This window comes from Cyrtonyx montezumae, unplaced genomic scaffold (genome assembly GCF_038088225.1).
Source record: "Cyrtonyx montezumae isolate F1298 unplaced genomic scaffold, pur_monq_1.0 scaffold_2, whole genome shotgun sequence".
Taxonomy (NCBI): Eukaryota; Metazoa; Chordata; class Aves; order Galliformes; family Odontophoridae; genus Cyrtonyx; species Cyrtonyx montezumae.
In genome coordinates, this window is record NW_027071936.1 from 17,380,694 (window position 1) to 17,405,216 (window position 24,523).

General features: G+C 37.7%; 1 protein-coding gene across 1 annotated transcript in view; it reads left to right on the forward strand.

Annotated features, from left to right (window-relative positions):
• PAPSS1 (3'-phosphoadenosine 5'-phosphosulfate synthase 1) overlaps positions 1-11,982 on the forward strand; it is a 34,946-nt gene extending 22,964 nt beyond the window's left edge. Inside the window, exons 10-12 of the mRNA XM_065736505.1 lie at positions 1,055-1,323; positions 3,465-3,694; positions 11,171-11,982. Of these exons, the coding sequence (XP_065592577.1) occupies positions 1,055-1,323; positions 3,465-3,694; positions 11,171-11,309 (638 nt within the window). The 3' untranslated portion in view covers positions 11,310-11,982. The remainder of the gene's footprint in view (positions 1-1,054; positions 1,324-3,464; positions 3,695-11,170) is intronic.
• Positions 11,983-24,523: the final 12,541 nt, after the last annotated feature.

Consider the following 24,523-nt stretch of genomic DNA (forward strand, 5'->3'; position numbering starts at 1 on the left):
TCATTCTCGCAATAAAAATGTTTCCTGCTGTTCAGGTGGATCATCATTAGTTTTAGTTCGTGTCTGCTGATTTTTGTTGTCACTAGGTGCCACTGAAAGGAGTCTTTCTCCATCCTCTGTGCACCTTCAGGTATTTATATATGTTGATCCCTGAGCCATGTCTAGGCTGAAGAGTCTCAGCCTGTCCTTGCAGGAGAGTTGCTCCAGTCCATGTCTCTTTTGCACCAGGGAACCCAGGGCCTTATCATTGTTGAGCAGTGAGAGGGTAGGGGTCACCTCCCTCATGCTGCTGGTAATACTTTGCCTAATGCAGCCTAGGGTGCAATTAGGTGCCTCTACTGTAAGAGTACTCTGCTGACTCATATTCAACTTGGTGTCCAGTTGGACCACCAGATCCTGTTTTGCAAAGTGGCCTTCCAGCTTGGTACAAGCTGTTGTTCAAATGCAGGACTTGGTGTTTCTTGTTGTTTAACTTAGTGAGATTGCTGTAAGCCCGTTTTTCCAGCCTGTTGAATTCCCTCTGAATCACAGCACAGCTCTCCTGCCATACTAGTCACTCTTCCCAGTTTTATGTTGTCTGCAAGCTTACTTGAGTGTTTTCTCTGCCTTATTATCCAGCTCATTAGTGAAGGATATTAAACAGGATTGGACCTCCAGAGTACTGACCTCCTGGGGATACTGCTAGTTACTGGATAGGTAGCATAGTTTGTTTTCCTCTTACAGTTTAATTTAGCTCTGTGTTATATGTTTGTGCTGTTGAAAAATCTGAAGAAGAGATTATTGCTGTTGGAGAAACTACAGTAATTCTACTGAATTGTCAGAAATGAAGGAAGCTGATTAATGTTTTAGTATTTTTTTAATTATATTTATTTATTGAGTATAATGAACTGTGACTGCTACTGTTATACTTTTTTTGTTGTTGTTGTTTAATGGAGATCAGGGGATGGATTGTACCATTTGAAGATTTTTCTCAGGTTGTACAGCTCCTGATTGAGTAAGTTATCTTTATCTTCCTTATCCTTTGTCTTGTCTTTTTTTTTTCCCCTCTTCATAGATGCTGTCTTTGCATTCCAGTTACGCAACCCAGTGCACAATGGGCATGCACTTTTAATGCAGGATACTCATAAGCAGCTTTTGGAACGTGGCTACAGGCGTCCAGTTTTGCTCCTGCATCCCCTCGGAGGCTGGACAAAGGAGGATGATGTTCCTCTCATGTGGCGCATGAAACAACATGCTGCAGTACTGGAGGAGGGAATCTTGAATCCAGAAACTACCGTAGTGGCTATATTCCCTTCCCCTATGATGTACGCTGGGCCAACTGAGGTAAGTACGCCAAGAGTTTAAATCAACAACAATGGCAAAACAAAACCAAAACAAAACCCCCTTTAATACTGCACTGAAATACTTTGTTTTTTGTTGTTCCTGACACTTGTGGGACAAGCTGCTAGTTTTGTATCTCAAACACGTGGTTTTGCTTTGCTCTAAATTTTCTTCAAGTTAGTCAAGCAGCATCATTTAAGAACTCCATTCTGAGTATGCTGTTCCCCAAATGACAACATGAAACTTAAATTTCAAAAGTGTGGTGGGATAGTTGTGGAAATGCTACTGCTATGGTATGTTGGCATTTTGTGGGTTTGGTCCATTCTGTGCTTGTGACATAAATATGAAGGTAGTTAATGCATCTGTCAGCATCCATAACACCCAGATGTTTCAATAGCAGTTGAATCCATCACATGTAGCATCTGGATGTGGTCAAAATGTAAACTGGTATCAGTACCCTCATTACTCATGACTGCTTCCTAATTCCATTATTGGAGTACTGGCTTATAGGAATCTTAAAACTGATCGCAAACCATCTCCTTCTCAATGTTTTTGTAACAGTTAGTTATAGAACTTACAGGTAGCAGACTAATTTCTCCATTGATATACCATTTTTAGAGCTTCTTGCCTAAAATTTATTAAGATAGAACAACATATGAAAGATGGTGATTTTGTTTAATATAAATTATTTGCAGTGTAAAGATGTAGGGTTTTTTTTCCAAATGAAAGGAAAGCTTATCTGTCCATTTACAAGGTACTCTCAGCAACTATTTTTCTCTTCCCTTCTGCCCCCTCCTTTTTACCCTCCAGTGTTTTCCAGATTGCTTTTCAGGTATTTATTACTGTCCAACTTGCCAAGATGTTTTACACTGTAGTTACTGAGTAGGCCCTTCACCTTTTGTGTGAAGGGTAAGGCTGCACACGTAAGAAATTAGTTACATATTTATGATTGTTTAAACTCCTCTCTGAGTACCCACAGGCAAACATTAAGCTACATAGGTGGTATAAACATTCTTTTCAGTGGAATGCTTCCTACTCTGAGAACATACTGACATTTCCTGAAGTGATGTGTCTATATTACCTAACATGATGTAGTAATTATTTTACTTCTCTTATACCGTACAACCAAACTTTCTGTTGAAAATATCTGAAATTTACCAACAGACCTAGTGGCTAATAAGTATAGAAAATTTTTAATTATAAGCAAAATACTTCCAAAATACTTAAAATATATCTTTAAACATGTAACAGAAAAGCCTTGCTCTCTGTCTTGGCTGTAACTTGCCTGTAGCAATTTAGATTCGTTCCTGATTACAGAGAGTTACAATTGCTGCATTCCAGCCCTGTGAAAATGTAAGAAATAGCTAAAACTTGCACTGGAAATGTAATGCATATAGCAGTTTTTGATGTAATGCTGTGATGGATACTAAGTCAGGAAAATCTGAGCTGTGAAGTAAAACCCTCTCATTCTCATCCTGATTGTACTATTCCAAACTCCGTAACTTTTAAGTGTATTAGTATGCAAATGAAATTCAGGAGTAGTATGTAGAATAATTAATACAGATTAATTGCTGTAGGAAAAGAGTTTTGCAGAATAGGTTCCTGAGTGCCTGCCAAAGTTCAGACAGTTTTGAAAGCCTCGGTAAGCACCTGACTATGTTAGGTTTTCAATTCCACATAGATGAATGGGCAGGACCCTGCAGAGAAGGTGCAGGTTGGTGCCTGATCTAGAAGAAAATGGAAGGGATCTCGCTGCAGGGACGTTGACAGCCTTTTTGTATTTTGTCTTCTTGTGATTCGAACAACTGTATGCTGGTCTCCCAAGTAAGAATGTAAGAATCAAGCCATTTCATAGTGTAAAATTCTTACTAAACCATTATTAGTAATTTAGTGTTGAGACAGCTTTAGACTGTCCTCAGATGATGCTATTGCAAACTCTGTAGTGAAGTCTTTTTTACAGCGTTCTGCTGTGCAGATGAAACAAGGAATGGTATGTCTTAGCTGTGTGTTTGGTGATTCACATAACTGATGTAGTGAAAAAAAAAATTTGGCTAGGGAGTGGAAAATGGTAGTAAGACAATGTGCTCATGTTTTAAGGATCATATTTTTGGCTGTTTGAACTTTGTACCTTGTCTGTGTTCTAGGTTCAGTGGCACTGCAGGTCACGGATGGTTGCAGGAGCTAACTTCTACATTGTGGGGCGAGATCCAGCAGGGATGCCGCACCCTAGTACTGGGAAAGATCTGTATGAACCAACCCATGGTGCCAAAGTGTTGACAATGGCCCCAGGCCTCCGAGCACTGGAAATTGTACCCTTCAGAGTTGCAGCTTATAATAAGAAAAAGAAGTCCATGGACTACTATGACTCTGAGCAGTAAGTTGTATTTTAGTTTTAAGACATTTTGAGCAACAACTGTCTTCTGCTCTTACTCCCCTAGGGAAAAAGAAAAAAAGTATTCAATGAATATTGCTAAAATATGTCAGTTTTTAGAGGCATTTTTAGACCACTAATGCAGCTTGACTTCAGTGATGATTTGGGCACAGTTTCACAGCACAACTTACTCGATACACCTTTAGTTGCTACTAGAAGCTCCCATTTTTAAATTCCAAGCACCTGAGTTGATCTGATCTTGTTTTTAAAAGCTGCAAAGTGTTACCATCTTTTGCATAATTAAATCTAATTTTATAGGATGTTCTTGCGTTCCTTGGAAATGATGAGTAGAAAGACAATGGCAAATGTGTTGAAACCTGACAAGAATTAAAGTAGCTTCACTGTGTATTACTCTACAATGCTCATAGGTGTTTACAAATTTGATGATTTGTTGTACTGCAGATGTTTTGAAATAGAAGCTAATCAACGATGCTTATTTAGCCATTGCAGTTTGTTCGTCCTTAACTCCCATTTAGGCAGCAGTCTAGCATGAGGCTCTCCTCAGTGAATCATCTCTTTAGATAGCACTGCAGCAACGTTTTTTTTAGTAGATGAAGCTGTGAGCAATAGCATCAGATCAACCTACATAGGGATACTTCTATTAGGAGGAATAATGTTGAAAGGAAGCATTCTTCTAGCATATAGGACATTAAAGTCTTTTACTGTGTTTATTGCCTCTTAGACAGCTAGCTCTTGAACATGAGTGAAGTGTGTGCACAATTTGTTACCTGAGATGTATCTAGGATTCCTTACTGCTGTGCACAGTAATTAAACTGTGACGTAAATTTTGCTAGTTTTGTCCCAACCTGTATGCTTTATATCTTAAGAGTCAAAAGGCTGTTGTATTAGATTCAATGGGTATTTGTCCTGTTTGTTATCCAAGCGATTCAACATGTCTGTTTTGAACGATAAGTGCGATTGAAATCAAGGTCAACTGGTGTGTCACTTTCTAGTGTGTTGGAATAGGATTAAAAGTATGAGACAGTAGAATTCCCATTGCATGGAACAGAAAATTTTTATAGCATATTGATTATGTGACTATTGGTACTGTACTCTTGACAGGACAGATTTGATTTAGATTGATGGGAGCAAAACTGTATCTCTGTCATTAGTCAGACCAGATGATTTAAAAAACAAACAAAAAAAACCAACCCCAAACCAGAAACCAACAAAATCTTTGGTAACAGGTTTTTTCTTAGACTGCAGAATGTGCACTCTTATTCTTTTGTTATATCTCTGAGCACCCTTGAGTTGGAGTTGAGCTGGGATGGAATTGTTTTCAGAGTGGTTATCAGTGATCTCACCGAAGGACAGGAACTAGGACAGAAAAGAATTAGGACAGCTAACTTAAACTGGCCAAAGGGATATTCCACATCATATGGCATCATGCAGAAGCAGTTTTGGAAGAAGTGGGAATTTATCTTGCTCTCTTCTGCTGCTTAGGGAGGGGCTAGCTGGGTGTCAGTTAGGGGATGGTGAGCAATTACTTGTGCATCACTTGTTATATACATTTATATATAATTTTATATCTATATGCATCCATCATAATTATATTTTTTCTTTTCTCTTAGTAAATAGTTTTATCTGAACCTGTGAGTTCTACTTATTTTTTTTCTTTTTTTTTTCCTTTTGGTTGTCTTCCCCATCCCACTGGAAAGAGGAAGGGTGCAAGTAACTGTGTGGTAATTAACTACCTGCTGGGTTAAACCACAACAGGAGTTCTTTTCTGTTTCTGTCTCTATCTTGGAAAAATGTTAATGCTGCTGTTAGCATGAAGCTTTACCTTTCTTCTGTGTGAATGCAGGTCTATTTGTCCTCTAGATGTTTTCTGTTATTTACAGGATAGACTGGAGTGTGACAGCAGTCCTCTAGATGGCAATGCAGCTGCATGCAGGGTTACTGAAGAGAAAGCCAGTATTGTTCCTGTTCGACATAGACAGATCACAGCGGTAGGCTACAGACAGAGCTTGGGTGGGTGCAGCTGGCTGTATTTCAGAATAGTCTACATAATGCCAAAAACCTGTCAGATTCCTGGACCAAGTAGTGTTTCAACTCTGTAAGGAGGATGGTAGGGAACAGAGAGTTGTCTGGAAATGTGAGTGTCAGTACTGGTGGAGGACCTCAGGAGTAAAGTAATGATGTTCATGAAAGTCTTTCCTGAGCTTGCTGCTTAACTGATGAAAAACACAACTTGAAAATGTGGGGAAGAAGTTTGTTTGCATAAAAACACTACTCTGACTTATTTTAGAAACAGATAACTTGATTTCTATTGCATCTTACTCAATTGCTTGAGGCTTGGAAGCTCCACAGCCAATTGCCAGTTCAAGAATTTGTAACACTAACAGAGGCATGGAAGGTTATGTCAAGCATGTATTACATGAGTTTATCTGAGACTGAGCTGTACGTGTTTTAGCTGCTGCCCCTAGAACTTCCTAATTTTACAACAGCAGGTATATATCATGATGCAACTCTGGAAAGCCACTATAGATATTTAAATCCTAGATTCTGATCTGGGAGATGTTAGTCTTGCAGTTTCATAGTTCTTGTCCTACAAGCAAGAACAATTTATGCTCATGCCTTGAAATTCAAAGTGCTGCCCTGCTGCCTTCCCCTAGTGACTGTGCCTACTACAGAGGAGTCATTCACCAGTCATCCGGTCGTACATAACGGGCCACATCACTTACCAGCTAAGCAGGTGGCCAAGGAATTTCCTTTGGATGACATGTGGCATGTGCACTGGTAACTGCAAACAAGAGGCTTAAGTTCTGTCATTTCTTTGCCATTTTTGCCATTGTTCTGTTCACTGTGTGACTTGCACAGTGTCAACAAATAAATGGAACAAATGTCAGAAGGCTGCCAACGGCATTCTGAGATGGAAACTTCTGTGAGAACAAAAAAAGGAGTTAGAAGAAACTCCCGGAAGAGGGAGCTGAAAGGGGATCAATAATTGAGAATGTCCAAACATGATTTGAAGAAGTGCACAGAAGGAATTGTTACAATGAAGAACTTCCAAATGAATATCTGATGTAAGAACCACTAAGCATAAAAAACATTAAAAAAAAAATTACACAGAAAAACCAAAATGACAACAACAACAAAAATACAAAACCCCAGACCAACCAAACAAAAAAAACCCCATAAACTACCAGCAAATGCTGAAATCCTTTCAGAAGTCAGTATGTTTCTTCAGCCAAAAAGGCCTTTCAGTTACCACAGGCAGATGTAATTTGGTATTGGTGGCTTAATAGTTGTTTGGGTGAGCAGAGATTCCCCGTTTTCTGCAGAAGATCAGTCCTAAAAATGTGGCCACAGCCTGCTGCTGAGAAAAAAACTCAATTAAGAAAGGAAATTAGTCTAGCAATTAACAATAAAAACCCAATGCGCGCACACACACAAGCAAAAAAAAAATTAAAGAACAGTCTGGAAATAACAGCAACATCTGGAAAGAAATGGTTTGTTTTTTTTCTTCTTGACAAAAACCATTGAGATCACTTCAGCTAGAAGGAACCCATAAATAAGGTTACTGGAGCAAACTGTTCATGCTTTTTGTAAGATGTGAATGAAGCATGGGTATCTTCCAGGGTAGGGATAATTGTGACTTCTAACTTTAAAAGTCCTGGAAATGCACTATATAATGTGGTTGTCACAGCTGCTTTAATACTGTCAAGTCATACTTAGCTGTTTCAACCATGTAAGTACTGTTTGCATACTTGCTTGATGTGATGCCTGATTTTTAAAGTGGTAGTAAGAGGCTGAAATAGTCATATTTGATTGTCCTCTTTCATATAGTTACGTGAAACTGTATTTCTTAGTAAACATCAGTGCATCATTTAGGATATATTAGGATACGTAACATAGCAGCTCGAAAGATTTTAATGCTTCTTCTGGTCAGGAGGAAGTGTAATGGATGTCAGGGAAAGGATTTGCTCTCCTTATGTTGGTATTAAGTACTCTGGTTATGTTCTGCTCTCGCACAGCGTTTGATCATAGCCAGCTAGATTTGGAACCTATCTGATACTAGCTGGTTCACTCAGCATGACAGTGTTCCCAAGACCTAAGTGAACACTGACATAACAAAGGCTGACACTGAAAGGACCATGTTCTGATGCTGAAGTAGTTATGGTGACACCAAGTTGGGAGGATGTGTTGATCTGCCTGAGGGATCCAGATTCAGAGGGATCTGGATAGGCTGAACAGCTGGGCTGAGCTCAATGGGATGAGGTTCAATAAGACCAAGTGCCGGGTCCTGCGCTTTGGCCACAATAACCCCATGCAATGCTATAGGCTTGGGGCAGAATGGCTTGAAGACTGTATAGAAGAAAAGGACCTGGGGGTGTTGGTTGATGCTCAGCTTAACATGAGCTGGCAGCGTGGCCAGGTGGCCAAGAAGGCCGACGGCATCCTGGCCTGTATTAGAAATAGTGTAGCCAGCAGGAGCAGGGAGGTGATCGTCCCCCTGTACTCAGCTCTGGTATGGCCGCACCTCGAGTACTGTGTTCAGTTTTGGGCCCCTCACTACAAGAAGGACATTGAGGCCCTGGAGCGTGTTCAGAGAAGGGCAACAAAACTGGTGAGGGGTCTGGAGCACAAGTCTTATGAGGAGCGGCTGAGGGAGCTGGGATTGTTTAGTCTGGAGAAGAGGAGGCTCAGAGGAGACCTTATTGCACTCTACCGCTTCCTGAAGGGGGGTTGTGGTGAGGAGGGGGTGGGCCTCTTCTCCCTGATAAATAATGACAGGACAAGAGGGAATAGCCACAAGTTGCACCGGGGAAGATTTAGATTAGACCTGAGGAAACATTTTTTTTCTGAAAGAGTGGTCAGGCACTGGAATGGCCTGCCTAGGGAGGTGGTTGAGGCACCGTCCCTAGCGCTGTTCAAGAAGTGTTTAGATGAGGTGCTAAGGGATTTGATTTAGTAGTTCAGTGGGTAGGAATGGTGATAGGAGCATGGTTGGACTTAGACGATCTTGTAGGTCCTTTCCAACCTAATGTATCTATGAATCTATGGTGCGAATCACAACTTGATGCTGCAAAGGCAAAATTAAGTTCAGTGGAAATCCTTCCAAGAGTGGTTATAAGGTTAGATTTCACCTCCTGACAGATCCTGATCAGCAGGGAATATGAAGTTGGAGAAGTAGAACTTTTAGAAGGATGAACCTGAGAAAAAGAAGCCTGTGAATTACCCCTAGGAATTGCATCTGAAAGTTTGCTAGCTGAGTTGTTCTGAATTAGAACAGAGAAGAAGTCATGTTTCTGTTTAGTAGAAATATTAGTTAGACCAAAAATTCTAGGACAATGATAAGGCCTCACCTCATACTTTTATACTTTTTAAAATAGTGTTTTTGAAACATTTTTTGAATTTTTTTGTTACACTGAACCTATTATATTTCTTAAACGATACTTAGATTTTATTCTCTCTAATTTTTAAAGCTGCTTCTTGCACATCTAGGAAGGAGGAAGCTGAAGGAAAGGGAATCTTAGTGAAGCAAAATTACATGGCATACGTAAATTTCTTGTCAGCTTTATTCCTTACTAAATGTGAGGTGGCTGAGTCTTATGTACAAACAGGCAGTGAGTGAATAAATCAGCTAATGTATTTTTCATGCTTAGACTTTGATATCATGGAAAAAGTGGAAAATTCTTATACTGTTTGCTTTACTTTTTTTCTCCCACTCATCCAGAGACTTAATGTTTTGTTTTTGCTAGAATAATAACCAGACTTAACATTTCATTGTGAATATTTTGTAGAAATAGTTGTCTTCAAAGAAATCAATTTACCTTCAAGCAGTGTTAGTGAAAAATTAGACATCTCCCTACTAAGGAACAACTTTTGCAGGTGTTCTTAAAGGTAGTGACATAATTGTTCAGGCTTACGTAAGATTAAAGGTTTTTATTTTTGTGTAATTTATATTTTGCAAACTTGAAGCACAGTAGGGTTTTTTTTGCCTTTCTTTGCACTTCAAGAATGCATAGTCCTGAATTGAAGCCAGTAAGAAAGAACATGTATGGCATTGCTGCTGTGTAGATGCACACAATCCAAATAAAAAAATTATGAGGTTAGTGGTTTTGTGAAAGGGAACTGTGGAATGCTTTCTGCATCTTGCTAGCTTCCATACCCTGCTGAGCATAGCTCAGCACTTAAAGCCAAGTTCTGCCCTCTGATACACACACTTGGCTCTTGTTTCTGTCTAAGGCTTGTGCATCTGAGATCAATACTTGGCGTTTATTTCAAACAGACAAGTAAAGAGTGCGTAATGGTTACATGTTGCAAATTGAGCAAATGGCGTAAATGAAATTGCCATATTTAATTTAAGAATAAATCATTTTTCTTTGGAACATTTGGTGGAATTTTGGCATTCTTGTCTTGGTTATGCTGTTTCACTTCTATGAGGAGTAGTGTTTAATTTATGGAGCTTTTGCTGCTTATCACCTCATACCTGAGAAGTTAATTTTAATTTAGATTGTCACGTTAATAGTGATAATCAAGAATCCTCATATGAGTTCTTTTTATTTGTCCAAATGAGTTCTTTTTTAGGAAAAACATCTTTATGGGAAGGCATTTTTATTATTCCTCCAGATAATGCTGCTTTTTTTCTTTTTCCTATCTGTATGTCCCACATGTACTTTCTTACATGTGTAAATATATGTATATGTACAGGCATGCTACATGACTTGCACTGGCACAGCCGCAAAAGCTATAGGACACAATCATAGAATTGTTTGAGTTGAAAGAGACTCACGTGGTCCAACTCCCTGCAATGAACAGGGACACCTACAGCTCCATCAGGTGCTCAGTGTCCCTCCAGCCTGACCTTAGCTGCCTCCAGGGGTGGGGCATCCACCGCCTCTCCATGCAACCTGTGCCAGTGCCTCACTACCTTTACTATAAAAAAGAATTCTAAATCTCCATTCTTTTATTTTGAAACTGTAAAGCCTGCCTCTAGACTCCTTCTGTTCTGTGAACTATCACGCAATTTTTTGTCATATTCTTCTACATTTTCTGGTAGAGCTGAAATGATCTTCTGCCAGCACTGAAATAACCTACAAACAGCACATAGTTTCCTTGTTTCTTCTTAGAGAGAAAGCCAGGCTAGATGAAAGCACAGACTTGATTCAACCTGCAGGAGATCAGTTGGACAAAGCTGCTAAACTCAGGAGTTACGTAAGCTGTTTGTTGAAGAGAATGTATATTCGTAGAGGGTGCAATGTCATTGATGGACAAAGGTGTGAAAATAACGTTTGCTTACCAAAACTATATTTCCAAGTGGAAATTTCATTGAAGTATCAAAAACAAATATACAAAAAACAAATAGGCAGAAGAAATATGAACAACTCCTACTGCTTTTTAAAAATATTTTCTTTTTTTCCCCTTACCTGCTCCTCTCCCTCTCTCCCCTTAATCCCAATCCCATTCTCTCAGCCATGAAGACTTTGACTTTATATCGGGGACCCGCATGCGCAAGCTGGCTCGAGAAGGACAAAACCCACCAGAAGGCTTCATGGCTCCTAAGGCTTGGACTGTGCTGACAGAGTACTACAAATCCTTGGAGAAGGCTTAGGCCTCTTATTAACTGCAGATCAACCTTTGACGCCTGATTTATTTACGAGAAGGGGACCACACAGTCACCGTTCATGTCGCTTTGTTGTGGTGTCTGTCAGGAAGTTCTTCTCTGAAAGCAGACTCTTTCTCCCTAACTTAGCATCATTCTTTGCCTGTCCTTATGGGTTCTATTATGTCCTGGCACCTAACTAGCTGCTGGTTTTAATGTCTTTTCTTTTATTACAGTTAATATTCTTACAGTGGGATTTTTAACTTTTTTTTTTATATATATATTTTACTGCCTCTGTCCTCTGAGTTCTGCAGCTGTTAAATAGATGCAGCTTTTTTTCATGTTATTTAAACTGCTGGATATTTTCTGGTTTTAGTAGTTTTTAGGAGAAAGTGTAATATTTAGACTCTTATATGGATAGATGCTCTATAAATGAAAAAAGTAAATAAGTTTTAAAACTACCATAAAAATGTACTCTATCTCATTCTCATCAGCATCTCCAGAAGAATTTAATATTAACTTTTCAGTATATTTAATCAAAAAGTAGAGTTCTTTATGCAGCATAATTAACTTCTTTTGCTTTCTTTGTTTAGTTTTGGAGTTCTTGGAGCTGTGTCCGGTAGTTTTCTTCTGCTGTGGACCTGTAAAGATGACCAAGTAACGAATAAAAGAAAACACTTAATTTTCTCTTAATTGATGTCTAAACTAAGATATTTATTTTAATGTGTACTTGTTGCAATGGATGCTAGTAGGGAATGTTTGATCCCATTTAATTTCATTTGCTGGTCTTTGTTCCCGTTACACTAGACAGTAAGCATACAGTACTACTGATCTGTTGGTATCTTCTCTGGTGCTTGTAGGTAATCAGAGGAACAGTCAAACTGTTCCTAGCTATTGACAAGGAATTCCTCATACCCTTTTCACAGAAACTCTCTCTTCTGTTAAGAGGTGTATGTAGGAGGAAACATGAAAAAATTGTTTTTAGAACGTTGAAATTGGCCTGGTACTGAACCTGAGTCAAGCATATGTTTGTTTAGAATTTTTTTGGATTGTAGGAGGTTGTGGTGAAAGGACCTGTGTAATGAGTAGGATGAATATTAACTGTAGTCTTCATTTACTTGTTCGTAGTTATTTTAAGACAAATGCTTTGGGAGTGTCTTCCTTCTCTTTTCCTTTTCTGTCTCCTTAAAGGTATGTAGATAGTAACTTTTAGGGGGGATTTATGCTTCTGTAAGACAGAGTTGGGTAAACACAAGAGGCATGTTTATCAGTGAACCATGATGATTATCTAGACTGCATTTTGGTAGCATAAAGATTACTGTTTTAGAATCATTAAACACATTTTCTTCAAACTTGGCCTTTAGGTTGTGCACAGTCCAGAAGAAAAAGTTACTTCCTCTCTGTGCATGTGTTTGTGCAAAACTTCATGCTTAACTACAAAGATGAACAAAAGTTATGAGCTGCTAAAATGGGATTCGCTGTTGACAGTTAGAGCTTGGACTTTTTACTGCCAGGTATGATTCTTATTAAAAATAACTTCCATCATAGCGTATTTTAGCAGAATGGCAAACACAGGTTAAAAAGTGCAGCAGTAGACATTTTATGAGTGCTGTGCTACCTAAACTATATGAAGTCTGGAAAATAACTTGAGTGGTGAGCATGAATGTGAATCATCCTTTAAAGTTAATTTAGAAGTGAGAATAAGCAACTTAGTACAGTCATAACAAGCAGATCCAGTATTCATACTCAACTGGCTCAGTGCTGAGGTTCTGTTTATACAGTGCTTCTGGAAAGCATTCCTTATAGTGCTTTGTGTTAACGAAGCTTTCACGTTTATTCTAACTTGAAGGTTACAGCCATAGCATTCCCAAGGAATTCCTGATTAAGAACAAGAGCATCTAGTCACATTTGCAGGTGTGGACTTGCTCTGTCCAACTTTTTTCCCACATCATGCATGTTTTCACTGCAGAATTCTAATTTTTCCTCTTATGTTACTCTCTTGTGGAAGAAAGTAGTGCTTTACAGGAAAGGACTACCCTAGAAGTGATTTACCCTTGCCTTCCACCTTCCAAGTGTTCTTTACCTGCTGCTCTTGCACAGGTATTTATGTCTGTTTTCCAGTGCTGTTTGTATAGTCTCAAAGTGATTATTCTTTTCTGTTTTCCTATCGAGGCATTTTATGCCTGTGTTTGACTAGTATAAATTTTCATTCAGGGTGACTTTTCAAGTATGAATCTGAGAGTCTGTAGAAAAATACTGGATATATACTGAGGGTTCTGAGTTTTATCTGGTTTTACTCAGTAGGGGCTTTTAACACTAACAACTCAGTAATACTTTAGACATACAAAATGGAAAACACTAGAGCTGGTCACGATTTTTTTGTGCTACAAAGGAATAAAAGCTACTTCAGTCATCCCTTTTCCCTTCCTGTTGGTTTAAAAGTGCTAATCAGTATAATATTATCAGTGTATTCCCTTTCCCAGTATAAGCCGACAGCTTTGAAGACAGCTGTATGTGTGTCTATGCATTGACACACATGATATGCTTTGTCATCTCTGCTTATGAACATTTAAGGTTTTTTTTTTTGTCAATGAATCGTAGGAAAACAGAAAGCAGCTCTTGTTTCTGTAATAAATTAGTTTTTCTCTGAGTTGAAGATGCATTTAGTGCATCCATGGCACCATCTCCAAAGGCAGGGTAAGGAAAGCTATTGCTGCTTTTGAAGTTGGAGAATCCACAAGAAATGGAATTTAATGAAAATTCAGTTTCTGTGCAGGGATGTCTGCTCATTCATTTAAAGGAACACAGTTTACCGTGGCGCCTGAACAGTAATAAGAACTGTGTAGGAATGGTGTTGTAGTCTTGAAACCTGATGAAGAATCCTTCAGCACCACCCACAAAGTAACATGGACTTAACAGACTGGATGAATTGGCTGAATTGAATGTTACAAATAATACAACTGGAGCTCAAAATTAATGTTCTGATCTAGTTTATTAATTGATCTTGAAAACTTATGTACCAAAACTCAATTGTTAGTTCAATTTTCTTCACATTTAATTTTAAAAATATAAGACAGGTTGCCAGGGGTAACTTTAAAACTTTGTGTTCATTTTGCTGGATATGGGAGTTCCTGCCAGCAGCAAAGCAGGTGTTGGCTAAACCTGTGATTGGGAGGAAGTCAGTGCTAAGGTTTTTGCTTGGTTGTACTGTTTTACCTTGAAGAAAGCCTGAGGGCTGGAGTAGCAGGGCCTCATTTTTATTTGCTTTCTTCTTTCATGAGAAGCTTTTTGACTACGAACATAGCTGGATTTTTAGCAGGCTTTTGAAGTGCCTGTTGAGGAGTTTTCTTTGTGTCTCCTGGAAGATCTCTGTCTGCTCTTGTGATATTGGAAATTTTTTTACCTGTATCCATTTTCATTATTCTTTTATTTAAATCACTTTTTTCATTATGGGAGGGTGTATATGTGCATGCACCAGAGTTATTCCTTCAACATTTCCAGAACTTTTTGCCCTAGAAAATTCATCTTGATATAATTTTGAAGCTGAAGAGGAAAGGCAACTACCCTGAAAGCTAGGAAACAGTGCTTTAAAGCCACATCTGGAATTCTTAGACAATAAATGGCTCCAACTTAAAACAGAGAATGCAGAGACGTTAATATATCATAAAACTCAAGGAGCCTTGGATTCAGGATAAGGACTGTCACCCAAACTTTATGTTAAAATCTAACGATATAACACTTTGAAGTGTAACCGTAGTCAGAATGCTACCTGTCTGTATATGAAAGGAGGAAAAAAAATCCACATCCTTTTCATCCTAATCTTTAGTGGAGTGGAAATTGTATCATTTCTTTTATCAGCTGCAAAGTTATTTTGTCTGTGGAATTCCACACTCATCAGTCTAAATAGCACCTCATAAGAAGAAAATAAGCATTTTGGCCATGTCCATTTGTTTTCATCTCCTAAAAGTAAAAGGCTTGCAGTGTAGGCTGTGAGGTTTTTTTTCTTTCTGAGGACCTGCAGATCTCCAGACTTTTCACCAAGATGATCTTTGACCATATTTCTGTGGACGAAATCAATTATTTCTGTAATGATTGATATTTAAGTTTATTGCAATAGCTGTAATGAGACAGTTGAGAGAAAGCATTATGCATGTGTTAACGCTCTGTAGACTTATTAAAAAACGTGACATTTCACTCAGAAGGACAAATCTACTCCTCTAACTTGGAAACACTTCTGTGATTTCAAGAGTGCTACTCGGAGAAAACATTTAGGCTTTTGTACTATTTTATTTAATCAACAGTTTTCTCAAAGGTTTAATTGGAAGAAGAAACTCCTTGTTGGTCAAACATTGGATTCAGAATTGCTGTCTGCTGTAGAAGGCAGGTCTGCGTTCAGTCTGTGGAGGAAGATTGATAATGTGTCATTGAGGTCTGCCTTGTTTTCAGCTGATGAGCACAATATTCTGCCACCTGTAAAAAGTGTTTTGATCATTCAGTTCATTCGTTTTCCCAGGCAATCATGAGATAAGATCAGTTATGTTTAAACATAACTTTCCTCTAGAACGCTCACCACCATTATAGTTTATATTTAAACTATGACACACTCTGGAAAAAAAAAGTGTTATAATTACATGAGAAAAATTTCCTGTCGTGCTATGTGACAGCAGAACAATAAACATACTGTCAGAGTCAACATCAAAAGTACAATACAAAATGCAAATTAATATGGGCACTTTTTCATTAGAGGTAGTTATTTATAACTCCTTTGTTCATTATTTCTACAAGGAATAATACTGCTACTTCCTGAAATCTGTAAATCTCTTTGCCTTACTTGGTAGTTAGAGACACTCAGAATGATGCTCTTCATATTGATTGCATTAGAAGTCTACACTAATTTTTCTCCCTTTTAAAATCTGTGAGTAAAACTTGGAAAACAGTCTCTTTTTTGATAGGAAAGGGTAAGACACTGTTTCCTGAAATGTGATAATGCAAGTTTCAAACAAACATAAATCTCTGTTGGCCATAGACAAAACAGAAAAATGATAGATTTTTAGCCAGTGGATTACAAAATTGTTGGCACAAGTCAAAGAAGGCCTGCCAGTGAAACCCAAAGAACTGTGCTTTTGTATTTCTCCTGGAAGACCTGCACTGTTGTGAAGAGTTCCAGCATGGTAGAGGATTCTCTTCATTATCTACTTTCCAGTTTCTGTGGGATTTTCAAGGTCTGCTCAATCTCCATGTGCAATTTTTATACGATTTGTGTTCATAGTACATTCCACTCATGTGTCTTTTCTTCCATTTCTCAGAAAAGTATGCCCTTTCTGTTTCAGAATGAAAATTTTCTAGACTTGAGAAGGGAATGATCACAGTTTACAAAGGAACTCGTACAGTTTAGGCCTTCATCAATCAAAAACTTGAAAACTGTGAGATTAGCAGTGGGCTGTAGCATTGGAGTTCCTAGTTTTATTCAGGGCTGGTGTAATATGGGCCCATAGTTGTTTTCAGTTTGCAGACCATTGTGGTTCATGAGTTTGTTTGTTTGTTTGGTTGGTTTTTGCTTTTCTCTTCAATTGTAGTAAGTATTAGCCAATTATCTCATTGTTCAGTTGTCTTGTGAGATTCCCTTAACAGCAGTTGGTGAGCTTTTCTGGTAAGCGCAGCTCACAAGTTTAAAACCATTGCTTTAGAATAACAGCTAGTAAAGTGTCAGTAATTTTGTCTACATAAAATTACAAAACATAGAAGCATTCAAAGAAAGATTAAGGCAAATAATTGAAAAAAAAAGAATTACAGGTGGAATAGGCAGTATCTGAGCGGTTTCTATATTTTTGTTTAGTGCAGAGGCCATTTATACTCATCATCTAGAAGAAAGTTGATGGGTATTGGCACTCAGTGTTTGTACACTACTGCTAATACAGGGGAGTGTCCAATGAAAGGCAAAGACAGCTCCAAGAAACTTCTAAGCCTTAGAAGACTCGGTTGAAGAAATGGAGTAAAAGAGGAACTGAGACCCCGAAGCTTGGGACTGCTTTTCTCATGCAATGGATGTGGAGATGGAGTCAAGGCAAATGCCAGTGGGATATATGCTGGAATGTTTGCCTACACTCGTCTTATGAATGCAAAATGTTACACTTCCTTGTGATAAGAAGAAAACATGTTGAGTATTAATGTTCCACTCCTTGCTTTTCTCATTGGAAAAGAGGCATGGAAGCAACTGAAATTCTGAACTGAAATGAAATAAGTGAAGAGCTAACTACCCTTTACATGTTACTTACTTCATCCTTTGACCTGCTATCTCCATAGGTTTGCATTTTGTTTTCTCTGCTATTTATATGACAAGCAATATGGATCAAAGTGTTTAAACCTAGTTTGAAAAAGGCCATGATTCTTCAGGATTTGAAGGTAGAATTTTAAATTAAACATGGTAGTTAGGAAAGTCTACAGTGTGTCAGGGCTGCAGCTGGTAGCACTTCATTTACAAAATGTTTTCAGAACTGTTACAACAACATCCACAGTACTGATGCACAAACTGGGAAATAGTAAAAAATAAAGGGCATATTTTTTACAGGCTTAATTAGAAGCAAAGAGCAAAAAGGAAGCCCGCTGCTTTTCAAATAGAAACATTTAAATTCTGTAATGAGTAGGGGGGGTGGGGGAGCACAAAAACTTCTACAGAGGAAAAGGCTACAGGAATTAGTTATTTTCACTGTTAGTGATGTCAAGCAGTGGTCTTTGCTGAAGGGCTGATGATGTGAAAACTTCAAGGCCAAGTTTATAATAAGAATTATCACTATTTCTTACTTTAAAATGGAATTTCAGTTACCTAAGAGCTGCTACTTTTGTTTTAAATACACTTGTAAGTTCTGTGAGGATAGGAAAGTGCAATCAGAAGGTGGAAATGTTATTGTTTTAGAGTTTCTTTGTCACCAGAAAAGAAATCCAGTGTGAAAATAAAAAGCTAAGTCCTGCAGACTGATAGCCATCACACACAAGTGTGTTTGTGAGCTCTTTCATGGCATCTCTTTGGGCTAGTTGTTGTTGTACGGATTAGATGTTATTCCCAATGGGATAATGGCAGATGTACCCTTATTGCCTTGCTCTGGATTAACTTAATGGGTGCAGTGCAAAAGTCTATATGGGCTGCTGTGGGAACAGCTAGCTTAGTGCATTCTTGCCTTGATAAACTTTCAAGTGACCTGGACCTTTTTTCTACAGCAGTCAGTGCTGGCAGACACCCTCTTGAATTCTGGGGTGAATCCATCCGTGGCGAAGTCATTTTGTAAATTAAAAAAAAGGACATTGCAGTTTCACTGCAGGAGTCATTCCTTGTTCTTTTCCTGTTGCTGAGAAATAGGCCTTGGCTCTCTTATATGTTAGAATGACTTGGTAGCAATATTACCTGAAAAACTCAGTAGTTGTTGAGGGATTTTTTTTTTCCTTCTGTCCGACTTGCTAAGAATGAATGCTCCCCTTAAATGTTCGTGGAAAAATAAAAGTCTTCATTTTACAGAGTTCTGCTGAACAAGTAGGGCTGTAATAGTCTTCCTCAAAATTAAATACCAACTACTCCTGCTGTTCATATGTGACACACTTATTTGCATTTGCTCTGATCTTTTGCCCAAATAAAAAAGCAGGAACCAAATAGGATTTAATTACAGGCTTATTAAAGTTTTCTTATTACGCACACAGTTGCGAAGTATATTTATTTGGGTAAAACTTCTGAAACATGCTCCCTTCTGCTGCGTATTTTTTCTTTTTAAGAGAGAGATACCTAGCCTCTGATGTTTGGTTTGTCGGCCCTCAGTTCATTTCCTTCTGACGGAAACTAACATTTAGCATAATGACACCAGGCACTCTTTGTTGTAATGAAAATGGTGTGAGTTGGATTATTAATCTTTCTCTCGCTGTAACTCTGTAGCAAACATTTTTGCATACTGATTTACTTTTTTTCTGATGTACCTAGTTCTATAGAGTACTGTTTCATGTTAAGGAATTCTTTCTACCAGAGTATGAGGGACATAATCTAATTTTATGTTCATCTTTCTACTGTTAGATTGATTTTTTTCATCCCTCCTTAGAAGAAGTTGTTGCTTCTGACTTCTGTCATTTTGTTATTTTTGGATTCTTTGGATTTATACATAGAATTTTATTATCTTCATCATCCATAAATGGTTTTACTTGTGGCTTAAATAGTTCAATCAGCATCAACAACAGATGTAAGTTTTCAGCTATTTTTAGAAGGAAAAAATTTCAAACTAAATTTGTATTTGTTTTTCACGTTGTAGTGATTTTTTCATTCACACGGAATGTGCACCAGAAATGCTAGGCTTTGTCCACAGGACCAGTTGCCTGATGGTGATCGAAAAGTGGACTCAATACAATTAAACTGTGTTACTAGATGAGATTTTTCCTAACTTCTGATCAGGAGGTGAGTTTTCTCTTACTGGTCCTTTCTGGCCAGTAATTAATTCTGTAGATTTCTAGCACTAAGTGTAAGTAACTGTAGGATTAAATGTAAATAAATATAGGAATTAGATTATGTGAAAAGCAAAGGAGCTCTTTAAAAATACTGTTGTAAAAGAAACAAATCTGGTTACGAGGTGACAGTTAGAAAGTGTGTTTTATCTTTAATATTCACATTCAAGAGAGATTCAAGTATTTTTGTTTATAAATACATGTATATATTCATAAAGATATGTGAAAACAGAGAAAGTATCTTAACCACAACACATGCTTCCACTGATTTTCGTGTTTTCTTCAGTGGCAAATTCATATGATTATCCCTGTTGGGACTGCAGGTTAGTGTTGATATGAAAAAATGACCTATCTGCCCTATCTCTTAATAAGTTAATTCAGGTTAGTTAGCCTGGTTATTTTGTGCAAGGGACAGGTGCTTAGCATCTGCCAAAAATAATACGTGATCTTCAGATCCTGTATCATTCTTTGTCTACTGTTGGTTAGGAAAATATTTGTGCCATGCAGCCAAGCTTTGCGTATCAAAAACCTGTAGTATGAAAATCAGTGAGGAAGAGCAAATAGAATCTTTTTCAGACTTAAAATGTAGGATTTTTTTTTTTTTTTTTTTTTTTAGATTAAAGCAGAATACAGGATATTGTTTGAAGCACTTTCTTGTCACTCAGCGTACTTGTAAAAGGTACCCTACCAAACCTTTATACCCTCAGTAGAGAGCAAAAGACATGCACTGGCTTCTCTGTGTGGTTATTTCAGACTGTGAACCCTTCTTGGAATTGCCCTTGGAGGGAGATTGTTTTTTTCTTGATGTCTGTATGAGAAGGTGTTAACTGGCTAATGTAATCTTAAAATTAGGTATCTCTGAGTACCTAAAGCTGAAAAAACTTGTTCTTAATGAGTGATGTGTTTTGTGTCAATGACTAATGATATTTCCAAAGTCTACATATAGCACATTAAAGAAGATTTTTAGCATTCAGCATAATACCTTCCATACTCAGAGAAGCATGCTCAGTGTGGCCTTGCAATATTTAACAGAGCAAATATAATAACAATGGTTTTCATATAATGGTGCACATGTACAATAGCAAAGAAAGAGTAGTTAATACCAATACTTAGGTGTTAAGCCAAAGATGAAAAAATTCTCCCTGCTATTAGGTTTTATTACTGTTCAGTTTCACAAAGGCTCTTTTAAAGATCTAACGTTTCTTTCTCTTGTAATACACAGAATAGAGAAATCATGGTTTGAATGACCTCAGTGTTCATGGAGAGCATAGTGAAAAAAAAATCCTCTTTTAATGTTCCCATAGCCTCTTAGTGAAATTGAATTTGTTGTCATTTTAAGAGATTAATTCTACTCTTTATCACTAAGGAGTTCTATGACAATTAACCTTCCAATTGGATACAATTTTGTTTCACGTTTACATATTTTTTCCTATTTAATACAGTGGTAAATCTTGAATGTGTTGTGTTCCAGATGATAAAAACATATTTTTCTATTTAAACTTTTTTAATTTAGCTACAGCAGAAATGAATGCTCAGTCCTTCACAGGTCTTGAGTAACCATTTCTCTTATGTTAGAGAATATATTGGGTATTTTAGAGAAAAAAATACTTAAAATCTGAAGGAAGTGGGGACAGTGGGAATACTAGAGTGCTGTGAAAGAACATTCACAAGTGTGCGTAAAGAAACAAACAACATCAACAAAAAAACAAGAGCGGGAGGAGGAACAAAAACTCTGTTCTTTTGCTATGTAACAAAAATAACCTATTAATTGAATTGGCAGTAGATCATCCTGGAAAGATAACACTTATGTTACAGTAGTCAATAACCGCTGGAAAAAGAATTAGTTTCCTGGAATTAGTTTAGATTCTGATTCTAATATTCTTAATCCGTAAGTAGCTCTTTTGTACCTTCTGTTGTTACCCCACTCCTCTCTATTTTTTGAGTTATTTTGTTTTGATGTGTTCTACGATTCTGTGTTCAGAATTACTGCAGTTATGAGGTGGGAAAACTTTCATGTGCATTGAAAAATGTATTTGCTGAAGTAGTCTTCTGTACGTTGTGAAGTGCTAGTACATAATATCCTTGATTTTGTTTTGCTGTTTTAGGCTACTACAACACGTCATTTAAATACATAATTTTTGCAGCTATCTCCTTCCTTTTGAACGTCTATTTGTATGTTAATCTTTGCAAATTGATAATCTTAGAGAGAACATTACTTGTTTTGCAACGGTGGCAATAGAACAGTTTTGGAACTGAAGTATATCATGACTAGTCAGAGTTGGAAGAGAACGTTTTGGTTTGCAGCATGATGCTTTGCTATCTTCAAGCACAATGGTAAAATCTATCTCTGTACAGAAGGTCAATGTAAGTTTTGTTTCCTACTTGATCAGAAAGTCCATGATGATGGAAAATAGATTCTGCTCTGCTGACTTCATGGGAGCAAACTCACATGTCTGGGCTTGTCTCAGAAACTTAAAATGATGCAGGTCCTTGAATGTTCATTGCATAAGACTGAATTTTACTGCAGGCTTATGAATTATCCTACATAAAAGGCCATCCTTCATCAGATTTTACCATATGGTTAAAACATATATACATATTTTTTCTGTTACTTTCAGGCACTGTGAAGCAGGTGGTATTAATGAATAAAAATAGCCGGCAAGATCATGGCATGTGGTTGCTAGAAGGAGCAATTTATAGGCAGGAATCTTGTAGGTTACTTGAAGGAAGAAGAAAGGAACAACTCCAAAAAACGTGACCTCTGAAAACATGGATGATCTCTTAAGTACAATTTGTATTCTGGGCACCTGTACTGCTCAAGGCAACGGAATATGGAGCTGAGTAGAGAATAGTAATTCAATTCCTACCCCTAAAAGTTATAGGGAAGGGAATTGAAGACTGGTGGGTGTGGTGGCTTTGGGTTTGGGTTTTTTGTTTTTTTTTTTAATTTAAAATAACACCACTGCTCTTTCAAGCTGACCATTTGTACCAAGATATTTGAAACTCCTGGAGAGATTTGAAAGAGAAGAGGAAGTGCCTTTTGTCTTTCAAAATAAATTAAATATAACTTAAAGATGAGCATTTAAGGTGAATCTAATAAACAAAATTATGAGCTCTCCATTACATTTTTATCTTTCTGAAAAATAGAATAGGTCTACCTTCATTCACTAAGAATAATGACAAAATACAAGGTTGCTAGGTTACAGAAAATGACTTCCATAGGCTTTACTATTTCATAACTAATAGTTACCAAGCTCACTATATAAGCAGCAAATTTTATACCTTCATTAAGGCCTTGCTTTTGTTTTGCTTTGTTTTGTTTTTGTGTAGGACTAGGAATTGGTCATTTATTTTCCATAAGGGCTGCAGTTCAAACAGTGAAAAGGCCAATACAAGATAAAAATTCTGTAGGGAGGGAAAGCTAAAAAGTATGATGGTGTTGCAGTGAGAAAAATATTGAGACTTAATTTGCAGTGTTTAGCAGAAATGCTAAATTACAGCTTGAACCAGTGATTGAGCACATGGTGGGGAGGCAGGGCCAATCCAGGGGAGCTCAGGTGCATGCAATGAGCTGAGTGACCAGAAGGGGTAGAGCCAGGACCCTGCCCTTCCCAGACCTTAAGGGCTGGCAGTGGAGGTGAGGGTATCTCTGGAGATCCCTGCTTACCTGAGGCCATCCAAAGGTAGAACTTTTTCCTTTGTTTCTGTGTCTGCTGTGTTTGGGTTTGACCTCATTTGCTGCAGCTGAAGACTTTGCCACCGCACTGTTATTGCTGTACTTTCCATCATGCTATAGCGTTGCACAGTGCACTATAATGGCTGGTGCATTTCCTAATTTTTGTAAATGGGGAGCAGCAGCAGTAGGAAAGAGGAGGGAGGGAGAGAATGGTTCCTCTGTTCTGTAGCACTGGGAAGATTAGCGTCAAATGCTATCTTATCTTTCCACAGAAAGAGAAAGATTATACGAAAAATCAGAAGAGTATCATAGTAAATTTAGAAATTAGTCCATTAGTCCATTGCAAAGGAAAGGAATTGGAAAGGAAATTAGTTTTATTAGTCATTGGATTGATTAAAAAAGAAAGGAAATTTCCAGGTTAGATTTAAGTTGGGGATGAACAGAGGTCTTTGATCTAGGGAAAGACTCGGCAACAATTAGTGACTCAAAGCTAGTTGAAGAAATTCAAATGAGATGTGCAGCTGTTTCTCTAGTGGGCATGATTGCAGATTGGAACAAATTACCTAGAGAAGTGATTGTTTCTTTCTCTTGTTTACATGTACATGGTGTAGGTATATCCATGTGAAATACATGGGAGGGTAGGACTGTGCAGACTTATACTGTGTGGATAGGAAGGAGTATCTACAGAATACATTTATTTGCTCTCTGGTTTATTCTGAAGAAGTTCCCCAGTTGCATATGGTGCTTTGACATTGTAGTGATCGAGGAATGTGACTTGCAGAAGCATTCATCTGTAACCAAATTCTTTTTCCTTAAAAGGTTGACGGGAACATAAGTAGGCTAACGATGTCAAAGAGGAACAACGTATTTCCTGAAGATGATGCTCGATGCATCTATAAACTCCAAAAAGGCAATAGGAATAAACGTCTGGTGGTTTTGTGGCTTTATTACAGAAAAATTATTGGAATATGGAAATCATAAACAGCAGTAGTTGAGGCACTGTGATTCTCTTGGCAGGCAATTCTAGTGAGAACTCCAGTTTCATGATTAAAACTCCAAAACTATTTTAAGT